This window comes from Polypterus senegalus, chromosome 3, assembly GCF_016835505.1.
Source record: "Polypterus senegalus isolate Bchr_013 chromosome 3, ASM1683550v1, whole genome shotgun sequence".
Lineage (NCBI taxonomy): Eukaryota > Metazoa > Chordata > Cladistia > Polypteriformes > Polypteridae > Polypterus > Polypterus senegalus.
Window position 1 is genome coordinate 298,517,797 of NC_053156.1, and position 25,823 is coordinate 298,543,619.

General features: G+C 45.2%; 1 protein-coding gene across 1 annotated transcript in view; it reads left to right on the plus strand.

Moving 5' to 3' along the window:
- The first annotated feature begins 2,069 nt into the window (after window positions 1–2,069).
- The window catches only part of inka2 (inka box actin regulator 2), a 47,576-nt gene continuing 23,822 nt past the window's right edge, over window positions 2,070–25,823 (plus strand). Inside the window, exon 1 of the mRNA XM_039749493.1 lies at window positions 2,070–3,397. Coding sequence (XP_039605427.1) covers window positions 3,332–3,397 — 66 coding nt within the window. The 5' untranslated portion in view covers window positions 2,070–3,331. The remainder of the gene's footprint in view (window positions 3,398–25,823) is intronic.

Genomic DNA, 25,823 nt, shown 5'->3' on the forward strand with positions numbered 1-25,823 from the left:
CTCCAGTGTGAATCTGTGTCGGGTCTTATATAGCGCCTTTTTACAGTTGCAAAGATAAAACAGTTATTTACTACACAGTTATACCGTAGACCTAAAAATACTGTCACCTTTTTTTATGGTAAAATTCTGGCAACCCAGCTGCCAGTACTTTACCATAAATTTAAGATATTTTTTTACAGTATACAATTTTCCAATCAATCGACATTTTGACACAAGCACCCTGCCTTAATAATAGTATTACATTTTCCATTCCAACAGACAGCGCATCACAAACACTATCACTGCTTTTATGAATACCATAAAAAACAGAGACATGCATTGCCATTCCAACAGATGGCACATCAGCAATATTAATACTGTTTTTACAAAACTCATACACAATGCATAAGTATCTGATTGCCATTTGATTTTCCATTCCAACAGACAGCGCATAACCAACACTAGCACTGCTTTTATGAATACAACTAGGCTGACCCGCCTTTTAAGTTGACCACTTCTTCAGGCAATTCAATATGTAGATCAATTTGATATTTTATACAAACTCATTAATTTGGTTATATTGTATTTGAGCGGTATTACTTTAATACTCGTAGTTTCTGTTATTTTTGTGATGAAATTTAAAACTTTTTTCTATATTGAGGTCGCCCTTTTGAGCCCCCCTGATATTTACTACGCGGTGAGGCATTTGTACTCCATCAGCATTAATTATTTTCAGAGACATAATTTTGTCTATTTTTCCAGCGCATCGTGCACAAAAGCAAGGGGACGATGGGAACACCAGAACTCTGCTCACATCATGTCGCTTCGTACCGCAAGCTGCAAGTAGTAAGTCTGTGATAAGCGAAATACCGCTACGCTTTCCACTCACGGGACGGAAGGACAATCCCGACCGCTTTTATATAGTAAGAAAGAAGAAGAAGATATCGCACAGTCTGGAGTAGAAAATCATCTTTTACCTGGAAAAACGAAACTACAAATCCCATCGTGCATTGCAAAATGGACGGGGCGTGTGTGAAACTCCGCGCCTGCGTAGCACTCACGGGACGGAAGGACAATCCCGCCCGCTTTTATATAGAAGGATGCCATCAGAGACATATGTATTGCATTGCCATTCCAACAGATGGCACATCAGCAATATTAGCACTGCTTTTACAAAACTCATACCAAACAGCATATCGTATACCTATGCATTGCGTTTTTCTTGGTAATCTGTCATATTGAGTAATTGTCGTTCTGCAAAATAAATATAAATAAATAAAAGAACGACAAGAGGGACATGTTTCTTGAGAAAGCGGTTTCATTTTGGCTGTTTTTGTAACCCAGATCTGAACTTCAGGACTGCCTAAACCTTGCAATCTAAGGGAACAGAATAACAGGTGCTAATGCAATTGCAAAGGTTTTCCTAATAACTAATTCGCATGTAAAACTTGGCTAATTAAGGCTAAGCTAAGGAAGCTGATCATTAGGACACTGAAGGAATGGCTGCTGAAAATGGGGCTGTGAATAACAAATTAAAAATCAGTCATTTCAAGCAGCCATTAGTCGTGCCTTGGCTGTACTCTAAACTCATTTGAACGGTATGTTGATAAAAAGTGGCAACAATTTCTGTCAAGACCATTAAAATGTCAAACCTTAAAGAACCGTCATGATACAAAGAACCCTTCCCAGAACGAAGTGGTTCTTTGTCAAGCCCAAGGACCAGACAACCGCACTCAAGTGTCATTTCGGAGTCAGTTATTTTCAAGAGCGCCGAGAAAGTGCGTCCACTTCGCCGAGAGCTCCGCGATTCTGCCGCTCTTGTTTGTTACACCGGGAGAACATCAGCACGTGCAGTAGAGGGGCGGGGGAAATCTAGGCAGGGGGCGGAGCTCCGCGCGCTTTCACGCGAAGGAACCCGAGCCTGCGGACCAGCACGTGAGAAGGCTGCTAAATCCGCCTTAATCCGCGGCTTTCCATTGGGCCCCGAATGGCATGCCTCTCAGAAATCAGGGAGAGAGAGAGAGAGAGAGATGAACACAGACAAGGAGAAGGGGGTCGAACCACACTTTCAATCCTCCCCCCATCTCATTTCCAAGAACACCGCCGTGCGACCACTAAGAGTCTTTTACTCCCGGAGCCGCAAGTAGCGAGAAAACCGGGAAAAGGAAGAGAGACACGAGGGCTGACGTTAACGCACCGATCTTCAGAAAAAGAAGACAATAAGATGAATGGAGTGATGCCAGGAAGAGTGGCTTGAAAACCCGCTACTGTCACCAGTGTAAGAGTGACAGACTGGGTGAATTTTTTCCGGTGGCTCCCTGCTGTGACCCGACCTGAGCGCATAGTAAAAACAACCGGAACTGTCCCAGTTTAAAAAGAACATGTAAAAAAAAATAATACAAAATAAAAATAGTGACAGGAATTGTTCCTGCCTTGCGCCCGATCTTGTCGGGACAGGCTGCATCTTCCACGCGACCCTGCTATGGATAGGCGGGTTTGAAAATGAATGGACAGATGGATGGGTAATGGCCGTTAACGCCTGTAAAGGAACGGGTCACTTCTTTTTTTTTTTTGCGGATCCCCTCATTTAGAAAATAAAAGGCGCGACAGGAGAGGCGGTTTGGGTGGGTGGGACAGCTGAAACCTAACCGGATATCTTTGGGTATGAAGACCGCAGCCATGCTGTCAGAGTAGTGACTGGGATAAAATACTGCAGACTTCCCTGGCGCAGGACACGCCGTCTGACAAGACTGGAAGCACTGGTGACACCCGATTGGAACAAGGCTGATGTCACCCGAGGGGTGTGTGCCGCCGAGTTGGGGAGCAGAAGGATAGTTTTTTGTTTTTTTTTTGTGGCTTATACCAGCGTGCGACAACCTTACAGAAGCACGGGGGTTATCCCAGTGTCAGAGGGGAGGAGCAAAGGGACTGGAATTACAGCTGACTCAGTGCTCGGCAAGTCGGGGGAACTGCAGGCGTCCAGTCGGCGCGCACAAGGAGGTCAAAATAAGTGACGGCAGGGCACCAGTTTACCCCTTGACAGAGGATTTGCAATTTCCTACACATTTACTTGTGCGAGAGCAGGGCGGAGATCGGGACGACAAACAAACAAAAAAAAAAAAGGATTTGAAACGCTGCTCTCAATCGATCGATTTAAACTCTTCAGTAATCCTAGATGGGTGAGCGCACGCAATGGGACGGTCACATCAGCCATAGGCAGGACTCGCAGAGTGCCATCGATTCACCTCCGATTGCAAACTGATGAAGAACCGGAGGGCTTTGTGAACGAACACGAAGAGACACGTCCGCCGCTTTTGTTTTCTCGTTCTCCGCGCCAGGCGGCCCGACGGACATGGAGCGCTGCCTGTCCCAACGGAAGACTATGGACGTGTGCCTGAGACGCCTGAAGCAGGAGCTGGTAGGTGCCTCTTCCTCTTCATTTGGTGTTTCTTCGACCTTTTGGGGGCGACTTTTTGGTGTGCGTTGTAGAGGTTGGAACCCCAGTGTAGGTTTCATAATGAGCTGTGGAGTTGCTTCAATGTGGGACTGTGCTAAATGTATAAATGGTTAAGATTATTATTTGATATAGCGCCTTACACAGAGAACATTCAAGCAGTATGTATATGAGGATCAAGGAGCGTTTACGATGTAAATCGTGTATTGTGCCTCCAATTATAGTTGAAACGTTTTAACAACACGGTAAGTCATTGATAGACGACACGGTTTAGTTCTTCTTTGTGTTTAAGCAAGCATACAAAGTAAAAGAAGACGATAATGTCCGATAAGTTCCTGAACACGCTGGCATCCCTTTCAGGGTCGAAGCACACACATATATAGCGCCTAAGGCGATGGATCCTGGGTGGACGCGCGCCCCTTTAAGTTACCAAAACGGCGGCGCGGACGAGACGGAAGGTGCGAAGCGCGCGCCCCTGAAGTTTCAGAAAACGGCGCCGATCGCCTAATGGACTCACCGGGCTCTGCTCGAAGACTTGTGTGTCCCAAAGCTGCTGGGATGAACGTCACCACCTCGTCCATTATTAGAGAAATGAGGCGCAGTACATGAAATAAAGCGGAGATGAACGGGCGAGCCTGGCTGTGGTGAACTGGCTTCCCTGCCAGGGTTTGGAGGAGTAAGCGTGCACGCGCCTTGTGATGGGCGGTCAGCGCGCTTTGTAAAAGATGTGGGTTCAAAATATATGGCCGTTCAGTGCTGAAAGCTTAAATCTCTAATGATTTTTATTTTATAAAGCACATTACACACTTAGCACATTCATTCACCGTTTTACGGCACTGTAAACAACGTTAAAAAAGCAGCGAACACTTCGTTTTCTTACCCGCAGTGCAGGTTCACAATGAGCTGGGGACTTTCTTCAATGTGGGACTATTATTAAGACTATTATTTGGTATAGTGCTTTACACAGAGAACATTCACTCAGTTTGGATACGAGGATCAAGGAGCGTATACGATGCAAAGTCGTGTACAGTGCCTCCAATTATAGTTGAAACGTTTTTAAGTCATTGATAGACGGCACGGTTTGTCATCCTGGTTCTTTGTGTTCAAGCAAGCACACAGCAGAAAGGAGACGTTAATGCCGGATAAGTTCTGGAACGCGCTGCCATCCCTTCCAGAGTCGAAGCACATATATATAGCGCCTAAGGCGATGGATCCTGGGGGACGCGCGGCCCTTTAAATGACCAAAGCGGCGGCGCGGATGTAACGGAAAGGTGCGAAGCGCGCGCCCCTTAAGTTTCAGAAAACGGCGCCGATCGACTAAAGGACTCGTCGGTCTCAACTTGAAGACATTTGTGTCCCAAAGCTGCTGGGGTGAACGTCACCTCCTGTCCATTATTAGAGAAATTAATGAAAGAAAGCAGAGATGAACGAGCGAGCCTGGCTGTGGTGATCTGGCATCCCTGCCAGCCAGGGTTTGGAGGGGTGAGCGTGCACGCGCCTTGTGATGAACTGTCAGCGCTCTTTGTGAAAATATGTGGGTTTAAAATATATAGCTATTCAGTGCTGGAAGCTTAAATGTATAATGATTTTAATTTTATAAAGCGCCTTACACACCTCGCACATTCATTTACCGTTATACGGCACTGTAAACAACGTTTATAACATTAAAAAAACAAAGCAGCTAGCAATTCGTTTTCTTACCCCTTCCAGTGCAGGTTCACAATGAGCTGGTGACTTTCGACTATTATTAAGACTATTATTTGATATAGCGTCTTACACAGAGAACATTCGATCAGTTTGGATATGAGGATCAAAGAGCGTTTAAAAATGCAAAGTCGTGTACAGTGTCTTCAGGTTTAGTTGACACGGTTTAACAATACGTGAAGACATTGATGGACGGCACTGTTTGTCATCCTGCTTCTCTTCTTCTTCTTCTTTGTGTTTAAGCAAACATAGAAAGTAACAGAACACAATGATGTCCGATAATGTCTGGGACGCGCTGACACCCCCTTCCAGGGCCGAAGCCCATATAGCGCCTTAGTTCAGGGGTTCTCAAACTCAGTCCTGGGGGTCTCCACTGTGGCTTCAGGTTTTTGATCCAACAAGATTCCTAATCAGTGACAACAACTGATAACACCGATCTCATTTAGTTAGCTGGGATTTCTTTCTCTTATTCTACATTCAGAAAAGCACAGCAGCCTGCTTTATAAGACATTTAGAAATATTTCTGTTTTTGCTGTAGATCGAAATGCTTGTTGATTTCATTATCTTTTGCCCTTTCTCTGTGAAATTTTGCTCTTTTCATTGTATTTGAATAATGACAACGAGCAGAACAGACAGCCAGACAATCAACACCGAATCGAGAAAGGCTGCAACTGCTTTAGCGTCGGCCCCACTAATTAGTGATTCGACAATTAGAACATATGGAAAAGTAGAATAAAAATGAAGACAAAAAGTGGTCAAAAAGAAAAAAACAATTCCCATATAGCTGCTTAGCGCATTTATATATATATATATATATATATATATATATATATATATATATATATATATATATATATATATATATATATATATATATATATATATATATATATATATATATATATATATATAATTTACATATATTACCTTTATATATATATATATATATATAATAATACATATACACATATAATATAATATACATATTACCAAATAGTTTTCTAATTTCTATTTTGTTCCCAAAACACCGAATCTGGGAAATAACAGTTCACTTAATTAGCCCAGGAGTCTAATTAAAATCAGAAGCCGGTTGGAACAAAAACCTGCAGCCACAGGGGGTCCCCAGAACCGAGATTGAGAACCCCTTCAGATCGGCGACCCTCACCTAGTCCCTGACGCGCGCCAGTTAAGTTTCAGAGAACGACGCCGATCGCCTATATGGACTCCCCGGCTTTTGTTCGAAGCCTTTTGTGTCCTAAAGCTTGCTGGGGTTGACCTCACCTCCTGTCCATTATTGAGGCACAGGAAATGAAAGAAAGTAGAGATGAACGAGTTTGTCAGTGCATGGTCTGTGGGGTACAGGCATCCCGGCCAGGGTTTGGAGCAGCGAGCGAGCGAGCGAGCGTGCACGCGCCTCGTGACGGGCTGTTAGCGCTCTTTGTGATTGCGGAAAATGAAAGAGGCGGGTTCAAAATTAACAGCCATTCAGTGCTGGAAGCTTAGATGTACTGTATGATTCTTCATTTATAAAGCGCTTTACACACTTCGCATATTCATTCAGCCGCTATTTGGCACTGTTAACAATATTTATAGCATAACAAATTTAACATTTCGTTTTCTTACCCCTTGCACTGCAGGGTCACAATTAGTTCGAGACTTTCTTCAGTGTCTGATGGTGCTCTGTCTATAAAATTTATAATAATTCTGGTTATTATTGTGCAGTCATGTGAAAAAGAAAGTACACCCTCTTACAGTTCTGTGGTGTTATCAGGGCATTAAAAGTCAAAAATCTGGCCCTTACCAGGTTCTAAAATGACTTAAATTTATTCTCAGGTGGAAAACCACACACAACAGATTCCTCCATGCCATTATTTATTTAACCAAAAGGAAGCCAAAATAGAGAAGCCACGTGTGAAAAACTAACTGCACCCCATGATTAAAGAGCTGGTAGAACATCAGAACAATCTGGATGAGAACAGGCCATTCAGTCCAACAAAGCTCGCCAGTCCTGTCCACTTAATTCTTCAAAAATAACATCGAGTCGAGTTTTGAAAGTCCCTAAAGTCTTACTGTCCACCACACTACATGGTCTCTTATTCCACGAGTCTGTGGTACTTTGTGTGAAGATAAACTTCCTAATGTTTGTGTGAAATTTACCCTTAACAAGTTTCTAATGGTGTGAAAGTGTTCTTGATGAACTCATTTTAAAATCACCGTCTTGATCCACTGCACTAATTCCCTTCATCACTTTACATGTGAATTTCCCCTTGGGATTAATAAAGTATCTATCTATCTATCTATCTATCTATCTATCTATCTATCTATTTATCTATCTATCTATCTATCTATCTATCTATCTATCTATCTATCTATCTATCTAAACACTTCACTCAGGTCTCCTCTTCATCTCCTGTAAAGGCTCAGCTCTTTTAATCTTTCCTCATAACTCATCCCCTGTAGCCCCGTAATCAGCCTGGTCCCTCTTCTCTGGACCTTCTCTAGTGCTGTTATGTCCTTCATGGAGCCTGGAGACCAAAACTGCACACAGTACTCCAGATGAGGCCTCACCAGTGTGTTATAAAGACTGAGCAGAACCTCCTGTGACTTGTTCACCACACATCAAGGCGCTATATAACCTGACAGTCTGTTAGCCTTCTTAATGGCTTCTGAACACTGTTGGGAAGTCGATAGCTTAGAGTCCACTACGACTCCTAAATCCTTCTCATAAGGTGGACTCTCAATTTTCCGACTGCCCATTGTGTATTCAAACCTCACATTTTTACTTCCTATGTGTAATTCTTTGCATTTACTGACATTGAATTTCATCTGCCACAAATCTGCCCAAACCTGTCTGCTGTCCAAGTCCCTCTGTGATGACTCCACAAATTCTACATTTTCTGCCAATCTTGGTATGATCTGCAAACTTAACGAGAAGGGTCAAGCTGCACCTTGCAATTCCTATGACGTAGATCAGGTAATGCCCACAACGTCAGTCACAAAGCGCCCTTTGACTCAGGTAACCCTCCTACCACCCTAATCTTAACCACAGTGTAATGAGGCCCTAATGTTAATCATAGTCTAATGTGATGGGCGTTACGTGACTGACATTGAGGGCGTTTCGTGATGTTGGGGCATTAAATGACTGACCTCATAGGTACTGCGGTCTGCAATTACACTCTATTGAACTTAACCAGCTTGTTCTTTATATTCCTATCCAAATAGGACTCCAGATGAGGCCTCACCAGTGTGTTATAAAGACTGAGCAGAACCTCCTGTGACTTGTTCACCACACATCAAGGCGCTATATAACCTGACAGTCTGTTAGCCTTCTTAATGGCTTCTCAACACTGTCGGGAAGTTGATAGCTTAGAGTCCACTACGACTCCTAAATCCTCCTCATAAGGTGGACTCTCGATTTTCTGACCCCCCCATTGTGTGTCCAAACCTCACATTTTTACTTCCTATGTGTAATTCTTTACATTTCATCATCCACAAATCTGCCCAAGTCTGTCTGCTGTCCAAGTCCTTCTGTGATGATATAATGGATTCCAAATTATCTGCTAATCCACCTATCTTGGTATCATCAGCAAACGTAACCAGCTTGTTCCTTATATTCCTTTCTATATCATTTATATTTATTAATAATAGCAGCGGTCCCTGCACTCTTAACATCGGCCAGTTCTGATGAGGTTCCTCGCACCCTCTGTTTCCTGTGTCTGAGCCAATTCTGCACCCATCTACACCCTGAACTGCCACTTCTTTTAGTTTGATGCCCACCCTCTCATGTGGCACCTCATCAATTGCTTTCTGAATGTCCAGATAAATAATCTCATCTGCTTTTGTTGCCTCCTCATAGAATTCCAGCATGTTAGTAAAACACGACCTCCCTCTTCTGACCCCACGCTGACTGTTCCTAATAACTTCTGTCCTTGCCAGGTGTTGCTCAATCTTATCCTTAATAATTCCTTCCATTAATTTTCCTGTGATGCATGTTAAGCTTACTGGCCTGTAGTTGGTTGGCACTGCCCGGTCACCCTTTTTATATAATGGCATGATATTTGTCATTTTCCAGTCCTTCAGAATCTCTCCAGTGTGCTGTGACTTCCTAAAAATATGTGCCAAGGGTTCATATCTGTACCCGTTAGCCTCCTTAAGAACTCGAGGGTAAATATTCTCTGGTCCTGGTGATTTGTTTGATTTCAGCCTTTTTAATCTCAGCAGCACATCTCGCTCTACAATTCCTGAGCGCCTTCAAAGGAATCATTTTCTGTGTGACTATGAATTTTTGGCCCTGTGACGATGTGGATTCTGCTCCAGGCTCCCGTCTCCATTTTGGGAGCTCTTGAACCCGACACCATCAGTAATGTCACCGGATGAGCTGGACAGTGAAGAATCAACGAAGCAAGGGAATGGTGCAAAAAAAGTGCAGAAGTGCTTTTATTAAAAACAAACCAAAAGCAAAAGTGTTCAAAATAAAGTGCGGTACTCAAATGTCCATAAATAATCCATAAAAAGATAAAATCCCAAAAAGGTTAAAACAAAGGCTGAAACGGGACTTAAACAGCAGCAATCACTGGGGCCTCACCAGCCAAGCTCCGCTCCTTCCCAGCCTCATCAGCTCACCCAAGTTTTGCTCAGCTGACGAGACTTCAGCCCCCGTGGTCCTCTCTCTGCCGACCTCCATCTTAACTCCTCCGCCGGCGTCTGCCAGACCACTCGGGGTCCGTTGTCCTCACGTCTTCCTTCTCGCACACGTGGTCGTCCCTCAGATCCCTAGGGTGGACTCCTCCACATAGTCAGTGGGCACGATCCGTCCCTTTAGCGCCAGTCACTCGCTCTATCCGGGACCCCCCACTGCGCTGACCTTTCTTTTCCTCAGCTGGCTGGCTCGTCCATTCTTCTGCACTCCCCTAATTCTGCTCTCTCTCTCTCTCTCTCTGTCTCTCCTGCCTCGCGCTGAACTTTCCAGAACGACACTAAAGACTCCGTGCTATTCACTTGCATTCCGTCACCTGCAGTAATACTGATGGCTTCCTCATTGTGATTGTGTAACATTACTTCTATTTATTTTATTCCTATTTATGTTATTCATGGGACGGCATGGTGGCACAGTGGTTAGTTAGGAGACCTGAGTTCGCTTTCCAGGTCCTCCCTGCGTGGAGTTTGCATGTTCTTCCCGTGTCTGCTCCGGTTTCCTCCCACAGTCCAAAGACATGTAGGTTAGGTGGATTGGCGATCCTAAATTGTTCCGTGTGTGTGCTTGGTGTGCCCTGCGGTGGGCTGGCACCTTGCCTGGGGTTTGTCTCCTGCCTTGCGCCCTGTGTTGACTGGGATTGGCTCCAGCAGACCCCCATGACCCTGTAGTTAGGATATAGCGGGTCAGATAATGGATGGATGTTATTCATGTTAATTGTATGGTTTTCTTTAATTCTATTATTGTAAAGCACTTTGGCTACAGCATCCCTATGTTGTTTTAAATGTGCGATATATAATTAAATTGACATTAACATTCTCCTATTTATTACGGGGACGTGGGTGAGGTGTGATGATTAGCATAGATTTGCCAGATTAAAAAATTAGAAATACGGGACACTCTTAAAATCTCTCTCATTATTACAATATATTTATAAATGTATATAAGCCCCTGCACACCCAGACCAATCTATCTATATATATAATTCACTATGGCAAGACGCCCATGGAAAGCACGTCGGAAGGGGCGTGGATTCACTGAGCCGCCGACAAGTAAGACGCCCATGGCGCACGCAGGAAGGAGCCACGCCCACCAACTCCAAGACCATTGGATACGACGACGACTCCCAGAGCCACGCCCACCAACTCGGACGCGACGACACAGGAAAACCGGCGTCATTTATATTCGTCTGTCGCAGAGGTCACATGGAGCTCCGAGCCACGTTGACTGTTCATAGAGGCATGTTTCTCGCGGAGGTGAATCGCCATATGCGGCGTGTAAAACGGTTTGCGAGGGGTATCCCATGGGATCCATAAAACATTCCTTTAAAACTGAGGTTAAAACACAATGAAGGGAGCAGTCTTTAAAAAACGGGTTTTCGGTTACGACGCTCGACCGCATGCAGCATAGCAAACTGTTTTACACGCTACATACAGCAATTCGCATCCGCGACAAACATGCGGCTTCTTAGATTCTCCTGCACTTTGTACACAACGCCCTCCCACCGTGGTCGGGTGTCTCGGTGGATTATACAGAGCATCCGGAAAGTATTCCCAGCGCATCACTTTTTCCATATTTTGCAATGTTACAGCCTTATTCCAAAATGGATCAAAAATTCTTTTTTTTCCTCAGAATTCTACACACAACACCCCATAATGACAACGTGAATAACGTTTACTTGAGGTTCTTGCAAATTTATTAAAAATAAAAAACTGAGAAATCCCATGTCCATAAGTATTCACAGCCTTTGCTCAATACTTTGTCGATGCGCCTTTGGCAGCAATTCCAGCCTCAAGTCTTTCTGAATGTGATGCCACAAGCTTGGCACACCTATCCTTGGCCAGTTTCGCCCATTCCTCTTTGCAGCACCTCTCAAGCTCCATCAGGTTGCATGGGAAGCGTCGGTGCACAGCCATGTTAAGATCTCTCCAGAGATGTTCAATCAGATTCAAGTCTGGCTCTGCTCTGGCTGGGCCACTCAAGGACATTCACAGAGTTGTCCTGAAGCCACTCCTTTGATATCTTGGCTGTGTGCTTAGGGTCGTTGTCCTGCTGAAAGATGAACCGTCGCCCCAGTCTGAGGTCAAGAGCGCTCTGGAGCAGGTTTTCATCCAGGATGTCTCTGTACATTGCTGCAGTCATCTTTTCCTTTATCCTGACTAGTCTCCCAGTTCCATCCCCACAGCATGATGCTGCCACCACCATGCTTCACTGTAGGGATGGTATTGGCCTGGTGATGAGCGGTGCCTGGTTTCCTCCAAACGTGACGCCTGGCATTCACACCAAAGAGTTCAATCTTTGTCTCATCAGACCAGAGAATTTTGTTTCTCATGGTCTGAGAGTCCTTCAGGTGCCTTTTGGCAAACTCCAGGCGGGCTGCCATGTGCCTTTTACTAAGGAGTGGCTTCCGCCTGGCCACTCTACCATACAGGCCTGATTGGTGGATTGCTGCAGAGATGGTTGTCCTTCTGGAAGGTTCTCCTCTCTCCACAGAGGACCTCTGGAGCTCTGACAGAGTGACCATCGGGTTCTTGGTCACCTCCCTGACTAAGGCCCTTCTCCCCGATCGCTCAGTTTAGATGGCCGGCCAGCTCTAGGAAGAGTCCTGGTGGTTTCAAACTTCTTCCACTTATGGATGATGGAGGCCACTGTGCTCATTGGGACCTTCAAAGCAGCAGAAATTTTTCTGTAACCTTCCCCAGATTTGTGCCTCGAGACAATCCTGTCTCGGAGGTCTACAGACAATTCCTTTGACTTCATGCTTGGTTTGTGCTCTGACATGAACTGTCAACTGTGGGACCTTCTATAGACAGGTGTGTGCCTTTCAAATCATGTCCAGTCAACTGAATTGACCACAGGTGGACTCCAATGAAGCTGCAGAAACATCTCAAGGATGATCAGGAGAAACAGGATGCACCTGAGCTCAATTTGGAGCTTCATGGCAAAGGCTGTGAATACTTATGTACATGTGCTTTCTCAGTTATTTTATTTTTAATAAATTTGCAAGAACCTCAAGTAAACTTTATTCACGTTGTCATTATGGGGTGTTGTGTTTAGAATTCTGAGGAAAAAAAAGAATTTAATCCATTTTGGAATAAGGCTGTAACATAAAAAAATGAGGAAAAAGTGATGCGCTGTGAATACTTTCCGGATGCACTGTATATACAAAAGCAGCCAAAACCGCACAGAGCAGTGAAAAGTCTACGTGAGTCACATGTGCATCTGGACTGTGTAAAGACGACAATGACTCGAGTGACGAGGTGGGCACATGAGCAGGCAGTGCATACTGAACAAGAAATCAGCAGACTAGCATGACGGAGGGAGCGAGTGGACGTCCTTCTCCTCTCCTCCCGTTCCACTCTCCGCGCCTGAGCGCCGCACGGGCGATTGTGTGTTGGTTCGTTCCTTGCATTGTTACAGTGTTGCTTTTCGTGCTGATTTATTACATTACCAATTTTTCAAATGTTAATTTTCTCCCTGTGCTTAAAAATTATTTAAAAACCGTCCTGATTATGCGGCGTATGGTACGCCGCGGGTTGGCTAGTACATATATAATTCACTAAGGGCACGTAAGACACTGAGGGCACACAAGACAGTGAGCTCTAGCAAGACAGAGCCCCGCCTGCCAACTCTAAGACCATGGGATACGTTCGATGGAGCCCCACCCACCAACTCTAACCCTCCTACCGCGTCATAGGATACGCACGACAGAGTCACGCCCACCAACTCTAACCCTCCTACCGCGTCATGGGATACGTTCGACAGAGCCCCGCCCACCAACTCTAACCCTCCTACCGCGTCATTGGACACACACAGCAGAGCCCCGCCCACCAACTCTAACCCTCCTACCGCGTCATGGGATACGCACGACAGAGCCACGCCCACCAACTCTCACCCTCCTACCGCATCATGGGATACGCACGACGGAGCCCCGCCCACCAACTCTAACCCTCCTACCGCGTCATGGGATACGCACGACAGAGCCACGCCCACCAACTCTAACCCTCCTACCGCGTCATGGGATACATTCGACAGAGCCCCGCCCACCAACTCTAACTAAGGGCAAGCAAGACAGAAAGCGCATGCAAGACAGAGAGCCATGATCGCCAACTCACAGAGCCCCGCCCACCAACTCTAAGACCATGGGATACGCACGCATTTAGCGTATAAATGGATATAAATAATTGCATGTAAACGATTCGCCAAAATCTGTTGTATATAAACGATACTGTTTTAAACGTTAATTGTTTTTTCATCAGCAAACCCTGTTTCCACGTCTACCTGTATTATTTTAAATGGCACTTTTGCCACTCGCAATATGGCGGACGCGCTGACTTATCGTGTCGACTGGGCAACACAGTGAGTGCGGCGTCTATCTATATATGTCTGTGTTTTCGGTAGCCTGCTACAGGGAGGTACTCTCTCGACCAATGGCATTGGTTTCGCTCCTTGCTCTTTTCGTTATACTGCGACGGTGGTTTCCTAAGCCTTTGTTACACTGAATTCCTTTCTCACCGTTTCCCATTCCTGTTCTTACAGCACCGTATGCTACGGCTTCGGCTAGTATCTTATATAAAAGTAGAGACATAAGTTAAAAGGATTTTAATGGGTTATGAGGAAGACAAAAGCTAAATAAAAATTCTGTAAAAGTGAAATCATTTGAAAATATTTATATAATACTGACAACAGAGAACTATTATCATTATTTAACACAGGCCGGCCGTGGCGAGCAGGCCCACTCTTCTTCACAACGTTTCTGCAATTCATTGAGGTTTGCGGCCTTTCGTTTCTGCGCAGCTCTCTCTCTCTCTCTTCAGGTCTGCGCCATTGCACTGCTTTGATTCTTTTTCCTTCTCAGCCATTCCGTTGTAGACTTGCTGGTGCCCTTGGGATCGTTTGTCCCGTTGCAGGATTCGGTTTCGGCTGAGCTTCAGCTGTCAGACAGATGGCCTCACACTTGACTCTACAATACTCTGGTGTGCCGAGGAGCTCACTGCCAACTCAGTGAGGTGCCCATGCAGGTCCTGTCCCTTCGGGTGGATCATCAGGCCTCCCACCACCACCACCAGCGTATGGTGTGTTTGTGCTGATCTTCTGGGTTTGTTTTTTTCGTTACGGCCAAACATCTCCACCTTGGTCTCATCTGCCCCCAAGGCCATTGTTCTAGAAGTCTGGTGGTTTGCTCAGATGTAATTTTGCAAACCTAAGCCGTGCTGCCGATGTTCTTGTTTTTAGAGAGAAGAGGTTTTCTCTTGGCAACTCTTCCAACTTGTCCAGTCTTTTTCTATTCGTACCCTCATGAACTTTGACATTTAAAAGGTTAACCGAGGCCTGTAGAGCCAGAGATGGAGCTCTTTTGGTCTGACCTTGGGGTGAAGTTGCTGGGACGTCCACTCCCAGGAAGATCTGCAACCATCTGGAATGATTTCCCCTCATGAGTAATCTTTGTCACTGTAGAATGATGGTCTTCAAATTGTTTGGCCTTCTAACCCTTCCCACATTTGGTGGGCAATAACAGCTGCTCCTCTGAGATCATCGCTGATGTTCTTCCTCCTTGGCATTGTGTTATCACACGCCTGAATGCTTCAGACTGGCAAACTGACAAAACTTCTGCTTTTATTGAGGTGGTCCCACTATGCTAATGATCAGTTAATCGAGTGCATTTGATGGCCAACACCTGCCAGACATGGACCCTCTTAATTCCTATAGAAGCAGCAAGAGTGGGCTTCACTTTTCACACTCGGCTTCTGCATTTTGGTTTCATTTTTGTTAAATAAATAATGACACGGTGTCATATGTCATGTGTTGTTGTTCGGATTTATCTCATTTTAAGGCCTGCTAACGACCAAATGATTTTTTATTATGTCCTGATAAATAAAACTGTAGAATTGAAAGAGGGGGCACCTTCTCTGTCACATGACTGTGTATAGCGCCTTACACACAGACACGCTCAGTCAGTCGTTGTATGACACCGTTAATGGCGTTTCTAGCATCACAAAGAGTGTCTACAGTGCAGACCACTGGACACCTCAGCTTCTGGTAGAATCTCATCAACGGAGCACCTGAGATGGAGCGGTTAGTGCTGTGGTGTCGCAGCTCCAGAAACACGGGTTCAAATCCCAGTTCAGTCTCTTCTGGAGTGCACTCTACACAGTCTCTCTGTGTCGCTGTCAGTATGTCATCAGGTGTCTTTGGTTTTACACACACATCCCAAAATAAGGGATACGGGAGGCTTGATGTACAGGAAAGTGGGCCTTAAAAAACGGATATCCTGTCCCGGGTCATCTCCTGCCTTGTGCCCAGTGTGGCTGGGATTGGCACCAACCTTCAGGGGTTTTGAACTGGTCTAAGGGGACAGAGGAAGTAACGGTATCCATCGATCTATTTGATAATGCCTTTCATCTATCTATCTATCTATCTATCTATCTATCTATCTATCTATCTATCTATCTATTATATAGTGCCTTTCATCTATCTATCTATCTATCTATCTTATATAATGCCTTTCACATAGTGCCTTTCATCCATCTATCTATCTATCTATCTATCTATCTATCTATCTATCTATCTATCTATCTATCTGTATAGTGCCTTTCATCTATCTATATGTCTATCTATCTATCTATCTATCTATCTATCTATCTGTATAGTGCCTTTCATCTATCTATATGTCTATCTATCTATCTATCTATCTATCTATCTATCTATCTATCTATCTATCTATCTATCTAGTGCTTTTCATCTGTCTGTCTGTCTTACTTATTTTTGCTTTACTTTCATATCTAAGCTGCCACACTCTCACCGGTTCCTGTCACTCCACTGTTGGATGAGGTAGTTACTAAACGTCTCGCCACCCATTTGATCTTCACCTTAACTTTTGTTTTTTTTTATGTCATCGGCTCCAAAGAGCGACAGTGGAAACAGATTAATGTGAGGAAATGAGATACATAAGGTGGGGTGGGGTGGTGGGGGTGCACAAATGAGCTTTATTTAAGACGGCGATTAGCAGAGTGCTGCAGTTTGGCCTCACATCAACTTGGTAATCCCATCGCTGACACCACCTCGACCTCAGGGATGCAATCTGACCCAGGGAGGGGGAGGGCTGAGCACTGGAGCTGCTGATTCATACGCCAGTGTGCCCGACTGGCATTCCCAGCATATTTATGATAACACTGCTGATGTGACTCGTACAGTTGTTAAGATGTAAATTACAGTTTCAGAAAAATCACATATTTCTAGAATGACTGTTTTATTTGGGCTCTTTGTATTCTCACTTTACTTTGTAAAACCTGAGATGGCGCTTGACAGGAAATGTGGAATTGGTGTGAGTCCTGTTTGTAACATCAACTGAGCTGTTAATTCCTGGTCAGTCAGCTCCCTGGATGTGAAGCCCAGTCCTGTGTAAGCATAGCAGGCCACCTAAGCACTTACTGAGGGGACACGTTGAGCACCAGCACCTTTGTGGACCCTCGGGACAGAGCGGACTAACTGGTGGTCATTTGGAAAGGTCATATTTACTGTACAGGAGCGCACTTCTTCTGGTCATCATTACTCCAGACCACACACTGTGACAGTGACCAGAGCTGAACAGACGAGCTCAGGTGTTTATGTAACGTCATCCTGTGAAGAAGACACTTGAGAGATGAAGAGACTTGTCTGGCAAAGTGAAACCACAGAGAGAGAACTGAATGGGAGACAACATGGAGATAAAGAGCAGCAGTGATGGCCACCAATGTGTCTCTGGAGCAGAGATTTATTATATAGCGCCTTCTATCTATCTATCTATTATATAGTGCCTTTCATCTCTATCTATCTATCTATTATATAGCACCTTTCATCTCTATCTATCTATCTATCTATCTATCTATCTATCTATCTATCTATTATATAGTGCCTTTCATATCTATCCATCTATCTATCTATCTATCTATCTATCTATTATATAGTGCCTTTCACATCTATCTATCTATCTATCAATCATACAGCGCCTTTCGTCTCTACCAATTGCCGCTCCTCTGTAGCACACGCCTTTTGTATTTTTTGCACAGGATCGAGCGGTTGGGTATGTGGCCTGTACGTGTGACCCTATGACGTCACATGGCGTCTTGTCACATTGTGACGCGTGTCCTGGTGCCTCGCCGCTCAGTTTCTTCTTTATTAGGTCAGTTGTGTCCTGGTCAGTGACGTACGGAGCTCAGATGAATCTGTGATGAACGTTGCCCTGGAAGCCTCACATTGGACAATCCTCCACTTTATCCTCCTGGCCAGACTTGGTGCCACCTGATTGCTGCAGTGTGACACAGGGTGGTCTCTTCTGGTGGTCACGTGTGTCCTGACTGAAGTTTTTCTGCTCTTCTCGTAAGCAGAATGAAGCGGCCAAGGGTTGAACTGACACGCCGTCCAGCCGTCTACTGTTCCATACATTAAGCTCTGGGCTTCACGTGGTCTTGACAGTAAAGGGCATGAAGCCTACAAAAAGACACCTGGTCATTTCCTCTACCAGCATCACTGGGCACAAGGTGGGATTCAGCCTCTGACATTACAGGGGTCCGCCACTCCGCCCACACACGCTCAGTCCATTCCGAGTCTCTTGGTGGTCCTGAATGTGTAATCTGAGCCCACTGTGAGCAGAAGGACGATCTCGATGGTGTGCTCCTCACTCGCAGCTCGTCTGCTTTTCCCACATTTCTAAAGTGTTGATCAGATTTCCGTAACGTGAGAACGAAATGACAAATCGGTCAAAGGCAACGCCCGACTTCCCAGAACTTTCTCTTAGCAAGCCTGCAGTTCAGGCTCTGTGAGTTTTCAGTGTTCATGTTGATCTCTGGGCGGCTCCCACCCAGTGAGAGACCCCGAGGATTTGTTTTGTCACATCTAGAAAGGGTTGGGGTGCCAGCTGGGTCGCCCCCTTTATAATCCAATACAGTAACATTAAACAAAATGGTGTTTAAACAGGCGGGAACTGACGTGAAGTTAAATCGAGAAGTTTAGGCTTCCCGTCATCGAGAGCGTTGGGTGGATTGTAACAGGGGTCCGATTCTGAGACAACATTCTGGAGGGCTTCTCTTCTTCTATAGACCACAGGGCATTAGGGGCGGTGCCAAACAAACATAGAAGTTGGCGACTGCGCCCCCTCTCGCCCCGCGTGGTATTGCACCGCCCATCATGTCTGGAAAAAGAGACACCTCATTAGGTTTGGTGGATCAATACAGAGAGTGCCAGGCTGGCGTGGCGTGTTAGGAATATGAAAAACTGGTATTGTCAATGTCTGCAGAACATATCAGGTCATAAGACCACGATCAGGGCGTGACTGGTTATGTGACAGTATGTGATTATACATAGCGGCCTGCAGGGGGCGCTCAGCTCCCCAACACAGACAGACGCACACACACACGGCTTCTGTTTTACTGTAGATGGTCACAAGCAAGAAGATGATCTTCTGGGCAGTGAGATGGGTGACTTCCAATTATTATCTGGAGATCTTTGGAAATCCCTTCCCAGACTAAGAGTCATCTCTAACCTTCTAGTGATGGCCTCAGAGAGCTCTTTGGATCTCAGCCTGGTGAAGACCCTCACTTCACACAGGACAGGGTCAGAGAAGCTCCTCTCTAATGAAGATCTTATCGTGGTGCACCCGATCCGAAATTGAGGTAGCGATAAATAAAGGGGTGCGTTCACTTTATTAACGTGTGAAATTTGCATTTCTGTTTATTTAAATGTATACAATGGGCTACATCGTGTAAATGTGGCATGTCGTTTGTTATATGATATTATCACTTATCTATAGACAGATCAATACAAAAGGCACTATAAAATACAAATATAGATAAATAGAGATAGATATGGAAGGCACTATATAATACAAATATAGATAAATAGAGATAGATATGAAAGGCACTATATAATACAAATATAGATAAATAGAGACAGATATGAAAGGCACTATATAATACAAATATAGATAAATAGAGATAGATATGGAAGGCACTATATAATACAAATATAGATAAATAGAGATAGAAATGAAAGGCACTATATAATAGATAGATAGATAGAAAGGCACTATATAATACAAATATAGATAAATAGAGATAGATATGAAAGGCACTATATAATACAAATATAGATAAATAGAGATAGAAATGAAAGGCACTATATAATACAAGCACAGACAGATAGATAGAAAGGCACTATGTAATAGATACATAGACCGATAGATAGATAGATATGAAAGGCACTATATGATAGACAGATAGATATGAAAGGCTCTTTATCAGGGGTCCCCAACATCAGTCCTAGCAGACCACGGTGGCTGCAGGTTTTCATTCTAACCCTTGTCTTAATTTGTGACCCATTTTTTCTCCTAATTAACTCCTTTACCTTTCATTTTAATTGACTTCTCTTTTAAGATTTGTTTCCCTGAATTTCTTCTTTGTTCCTCTGAATTTCTTCATTTCTTTCCTTCAATGGCACCCAAACAGAAGTGAAATGTGAAATGAGTGAGCCAGCAGAAGACCACCTAAGTCAGGACCTCAAACTCCAACCAATTTCACTCCAACCAGCTGCTTAATCAGGCGCTGAGTCGTGTCGTTAATCAAACCCGTTCTTTAATTCCATGGCTTGTTGTTGCTCTTGTTGTCCATTATCAGACATTTCTAAAACTATTGATTTTTCTCTTTCTTTTGTGGACCTGAGCAGATCGACATTCCTGAGACCTTCACCTTTCTTTATTTTCAGATATTGTGTGATGACACCAGTTATTTTGGCTCATTTTCTATCTAATTATTGTTTGGCTGCTATTTAAGGAAAAATAAACAATTAAAGGGTCTGAGTCTTCAAGAACAAATCAATTAAAATGAATTCAAAAGATGTTAATTTTACCAGAAAACCAGGTCACTAATTAAGAAAAGGGTGGGAATGAAAACCTGCAGCCACTGCAGCCCTCCAGGACTGGAGTCGGGGACCCCTGCTCTTCATTATAGATAGATGTGAAAGGCACTATGTGATAGAGTGAAGATGAACTCTCGATTCCATGGGGTGTACTTACTTTTTCACATGACTGTACAGAGTTTTTTTTGCTTTGTTTATTTTAGCCTGGTGTAGGCCGAAGCCAGCCACTGTAGTGGAAGCTAGGCTGTCATCTGGCGCACCTCCTCTGGGCAGGCTGGTGGAATTCAGATCTACTTCCCTGGATGTCCTCATTCCACTTTTGCCACTTTGTAAGATTAATTCTAACAGTAACTCAAACTACTAACTGGCCCACCTGCTTCCTCATATTGTAAAATGATTCCATAACAGATGGGGATAAACAGTTTCAGAGTACAGAATCCCACCCGGCAGATGATGACCGACGTGCTGAGGAGGTTATGACTCTTCATGGCGGCTCTCCTGGCTTATCGCTGCTATTCACGGAGCTCATCATGTAATCAAATCTGAGCCATTGAGCCCACCAGCCCACCCCATATTGTATTACCGCACTGCCACAACTGTTTCTGTCTTTCCATTCTGACCTCTAAGAGGCAACACTGAGACCCCATAAACCCCAAACCCAAAAGCAACAGGACAGTTCTGGGTTTATTTTATAAAAGAGAGCACCTTCACGGGTCCTTTTCTCCACAACACAAATGCAGTCAAAGACACCATTCATTTTTGCTTTTCTCCTCTTCTTCCTCCTCTTCATCCTCTTCCACTGTGAATGTTGTCCACCTCCTCTGACTCCCAGTCCAAGGTGAGGTTTCCTTCTTTATGCTGTACAGCTGAAGCACGTCCAGGTCATGCAGAAGCTCCACAAAACAGGAAGGTCTTTTCCTAGCGGCGCCCCCTGGCAGCACCCATGGGCACCAACTGGGCTGCCCATCAGAATTAGGAGTCCCATGTAACCCTGTGGGTGTTCAAACTGGGGTCTTGCCAGGGGAGCACTGCCACCTATCGTACCTATGAGTCCATCTGCTAGTCTTAATCCCTGACTGGGTTTAGAACTAGGAATCGTCCCGGCTGTTGTCGCACCTCCATTCAATTTGTCCTTCCATTATGGCCTCCAGGGCCGGGTAAGAAACCATTCTGCATCCCCCAGTCCATCCAATACGACACCTGCACCATAAATGAAGGATCTTACCGGGTTCTTATTAAAAATCGAGTGGGACAGAATGAAGTGGTCATGGGCTCAAGAGCACCCCCTCCAGGCCACATGCCAACAAAAAGCTGGTGAAGAGAGCCACTCTGAATGAGGACCTTTGCTGTGGAGGGTCTCAGTGCCCCCAGACCACAAGAGAGATGGCCAGAAGGGATGGACGGACAGCCCATCAGCCGTGAAAGACGCTGCAAGGGATGTGGTATTCCCCCAGGACCCCTCTGTATCGGTGCCCATTTGGGAACCAGCAGGGAATGATGGGAGCTGTAGTCCGGCAAAACAGCCCTGCTGAGGACCATGGGTGCGCTCCCTAACAAGTGGAACTTCCGTTTGACCCGGACGTACTTCCATCGGGCAGTGGTCCTGGCACCGGAAGACCACCCAGGTCCTTAATAAAAGGGGCCACACTCCCTTACTCAGGGTGGGAGGACGGAGAGCAACACTCGACTGGAGGAGGACAGTGCGGTTGTGAGAGGAGAGGTGAGCTGTCGAGAGAGTAAGGATACTTGTGCTTGTGGAAGAGTGTTTAATAAACACTTCATTATTTGAACCCGGGACTCTGTGTGATTGTGGTTTGGGGCATGCTGATGCCCCGGGTTCCAACACATGGGTAACTGAATCTCCATCTTACTGGTCACCATCTGTCTCTTCATTCCTATTACTTCTTCTTCTTCACCTTTTCCCACTTCTATGTTTGGTTGATGTGCTTAACTGACCTTCTGTAAACATCTCGGCCCTCCTCAGTCAGACCCTCTTCCTTCAAATCTTCTTTTACTTTATCCATCCACCTCCACGTTGGCCTTCCCTGATTTCTCTTCCCCCTGGACTTCCACTCCCATCACTCTTTTGCCCTCTCTTGCCTGGCCAGGACACCTCTTCACAGAGAGGACCAGGGAGCAAGCATGGGCAGAACAGTACCTCCCTCGGGACGCTAGATGGCAGCCCCCATGGGTTGCAGTGGTGCCTCGGACTCCCACAGGGCTTCATGGGAGATGGAGTTGTATACAGCTGTGTTGGGATCCGGGGAGCACTGCCACTGCTCCAGAGCCCGTATGGGCGATTCTATCACCACACCTGGAAGTGGGTCATCAAGCACCTGGAGTACTTCTGGGTAACCGTTATAAGGGGCCTGCAGACAGCACTCGGGGAGCCAGAGTCGGGAGGAGGGAGACAAAGCTTACCAAGGAGGTGTGGAGGAGAATAAGAAAGAGAAGAAGGAAAAAGTATTGTGTTTAGGTGTTGAGCTCGTGCTTTGGGACTGTGTGGTGGCTTATGGGAACGGGGAAGACGTTACCCACAGGTGAACGTTATCAGTGTGCCTCCTGCGTCTGTGTGTGTCGGGTTGAGTGGCTGCTACGCCCTGTACATTTGTCACATCACATATTCCTTGTCTTTCCTCATCACGTGTCCATAGCATTTCATTAGAACATCAGAACAATCTGGATGAGAACAGGCCATTCAGCCCAACAGAGCTCACCAGTCCTATCCACTTATTTCTTCAGAAATAACATCAAGTCGAGTTTTGAAAGTCCCTAAAGTCTTACTGTCCACCACAGTACTTGGTCGCTTATTCCAAGTGGCTATCGTTCTTTGTGTAAAGAAGTGTGAAATTTCCCCTTTACAAGTTTCCAACTGTGTCCCCATGTTCTTGACGAACTCATTTTAAAATCACTGTCTCGATCCACTGGACTGATTCTCTTCATTATTTTAAACACTTCACTCAGGTCTCCTCTTCATCTCCTGTAAAGGCTCAGCTCTTTTAATCCTTCCTCATAACTCATCCCCTGTAGCCCCGTAATCAGCCTGGTCCCTCTTCTCTGGACTTTTTCTAGTGCTGTTATGTCCTTCATGGAGCCTGGAGACCAAAACTGCACACAGGACTCCAGATGAGGCCTCACCAGTGTGTTATAAAGACTGAGCAGAACCTCCTGTGACTTGTACTGCACACATCAAGGCGCTATATAACCTGACATACTGTTAGCCTTCTTAATGGCTTCTGAACACTGACTGGCAGTCGATAGCTTAGAGTCCACTACGACTCCTAAATCCTTCTCATAAGGTGGACTCTCAATTTTCTGACCCCTCCATTGTGTATTCAAACCTCACATTTTCACTTCCTATGTGTAATTCTTTGCATTTACTGACATTGAATTTCATCTGCCACAAATCTGCCCAAACCTGTCTGCTGTCCAAGTCCCTCTGTGATGACTCCACAAATTCTACATTTTCTGCCAATCTTGGTATGATCTGCAAACTTAACGAGAAGGGTCAAGCTGCACCTTGCAATTCCTATGACGTAGATCAGGTAATGCCCACAACGTCAGTCACAAAGCGCCCTTTGACTCAGGTAACCCTCCTACCACCCGGGGCCCTAATGTTAATCATAGTCTAATGTGATGGGCGTTACGTGACTGACGTTGAGGGCGTTTCGTGATGTTGGGGCATTAAATGACTGACCTCATAGGTACTGCGGTCTGCAATTACACTCTATTGAACTTACCCAGCTTGTTCTTTATATTCCTATCCAAATAGGACTCCAGATGAGGCCTAACCAGTGTGTTATAAAGACTGAGCAGAACGTCCAGTGACTTGTTCACCACACATCAAGGCGCTATATAACCTGACAGTCTGTTAGCCTTCTTAATGGCTTCTCAACAATGTCTGGCCGTTGATAGTGTTGAGTTCACTACGACTCCTAAATCCTTCTCATAAGGTGGACTCTCGATTTTCAGAACGCCCATTGTGTATTCACGCTTCACATTTTTACTTCCTACGTGTAAAGCACTTTGAGCTACTTTTTTTTTTTTTGCTATATAAATAAATGCTGCTGTTGTTGTTGTAATTCTTTACATTTACTGACATTAAAGTACATTTGCCACAAATCTGCCCCACATTGTCTGCTGTCCTTCTGTAAGGACTGTCCTTTCCTAGATATCTCTCTCCTCTGCTTGTCTCATTTCTCGTTCTGTCCTTTTCTGTAACTCCACACGTCCATCTCCACATTCTCCTTTCTACCACATTCCATCTTCTTCTCCTGTGCCCACCATTACCACCCACGTCTCAGCTCCATACATCACTGCCGGTCTTAGCACCATCTTAAAAAGCCGACCTTTAACCTTCACCTTAATTCTTTGACCGCACAACACTCCTGATGCCTTCTTCCATTTGTTCCGTTCCACATGGCTCTCTATGGGTTGTCTCTGCATTTGTTTTCCAGCTTGGGTGACACACTAGATTTTTTTTACGGTGGCTGGGGTGCCAATGCTGCCTCCAACCCCATAAATTGGAGGACCTGCTTGGAGATTAACGTTACACTTGGGTGCCAATCCAGGTGGTTTGTCGTGTGGTGGGTGTGACCCTTCACATTTAAACGTCTCCACCCTTCGGCTGCTCCCGCTGCAGGCTAACTTCTGAATCCTGATCATCATCACACCTCAGATCTTTTCTCTTCTTCTTCCTATTTATCTTCCACCCAAGCCCTTCTCCATTCTTCCGACTTTCTGTCCACTTCCTCTTCTTATCCTGCTCTTGGGGGGCTTGGCCTTTTATCCCACGACTCAACACACCCACATGCAAATCAAAGAGGTCAGAAATTCAAGAAGACCCTTGGTGCAGACCACCTCAAACTGTTACCCCAACACTGCTTTTAACCCGAGTCCTCACTCCCTCATGCATGTCCTACACATTCCTCACACACTTCCCTGGTCCCCATTTCTGTCTCATGCCCCTCCAGACCTCTTGACGTGGCACCTGACCACCTCAGGCAGACCTTTCTGTTTCTCTCAAAGCTTCTCTATGAGTTTTGCAATGGAAAGACTCCATCAGTTGGTCCTCTCCTTCCCATCAAACCAAACTGCTCCTCC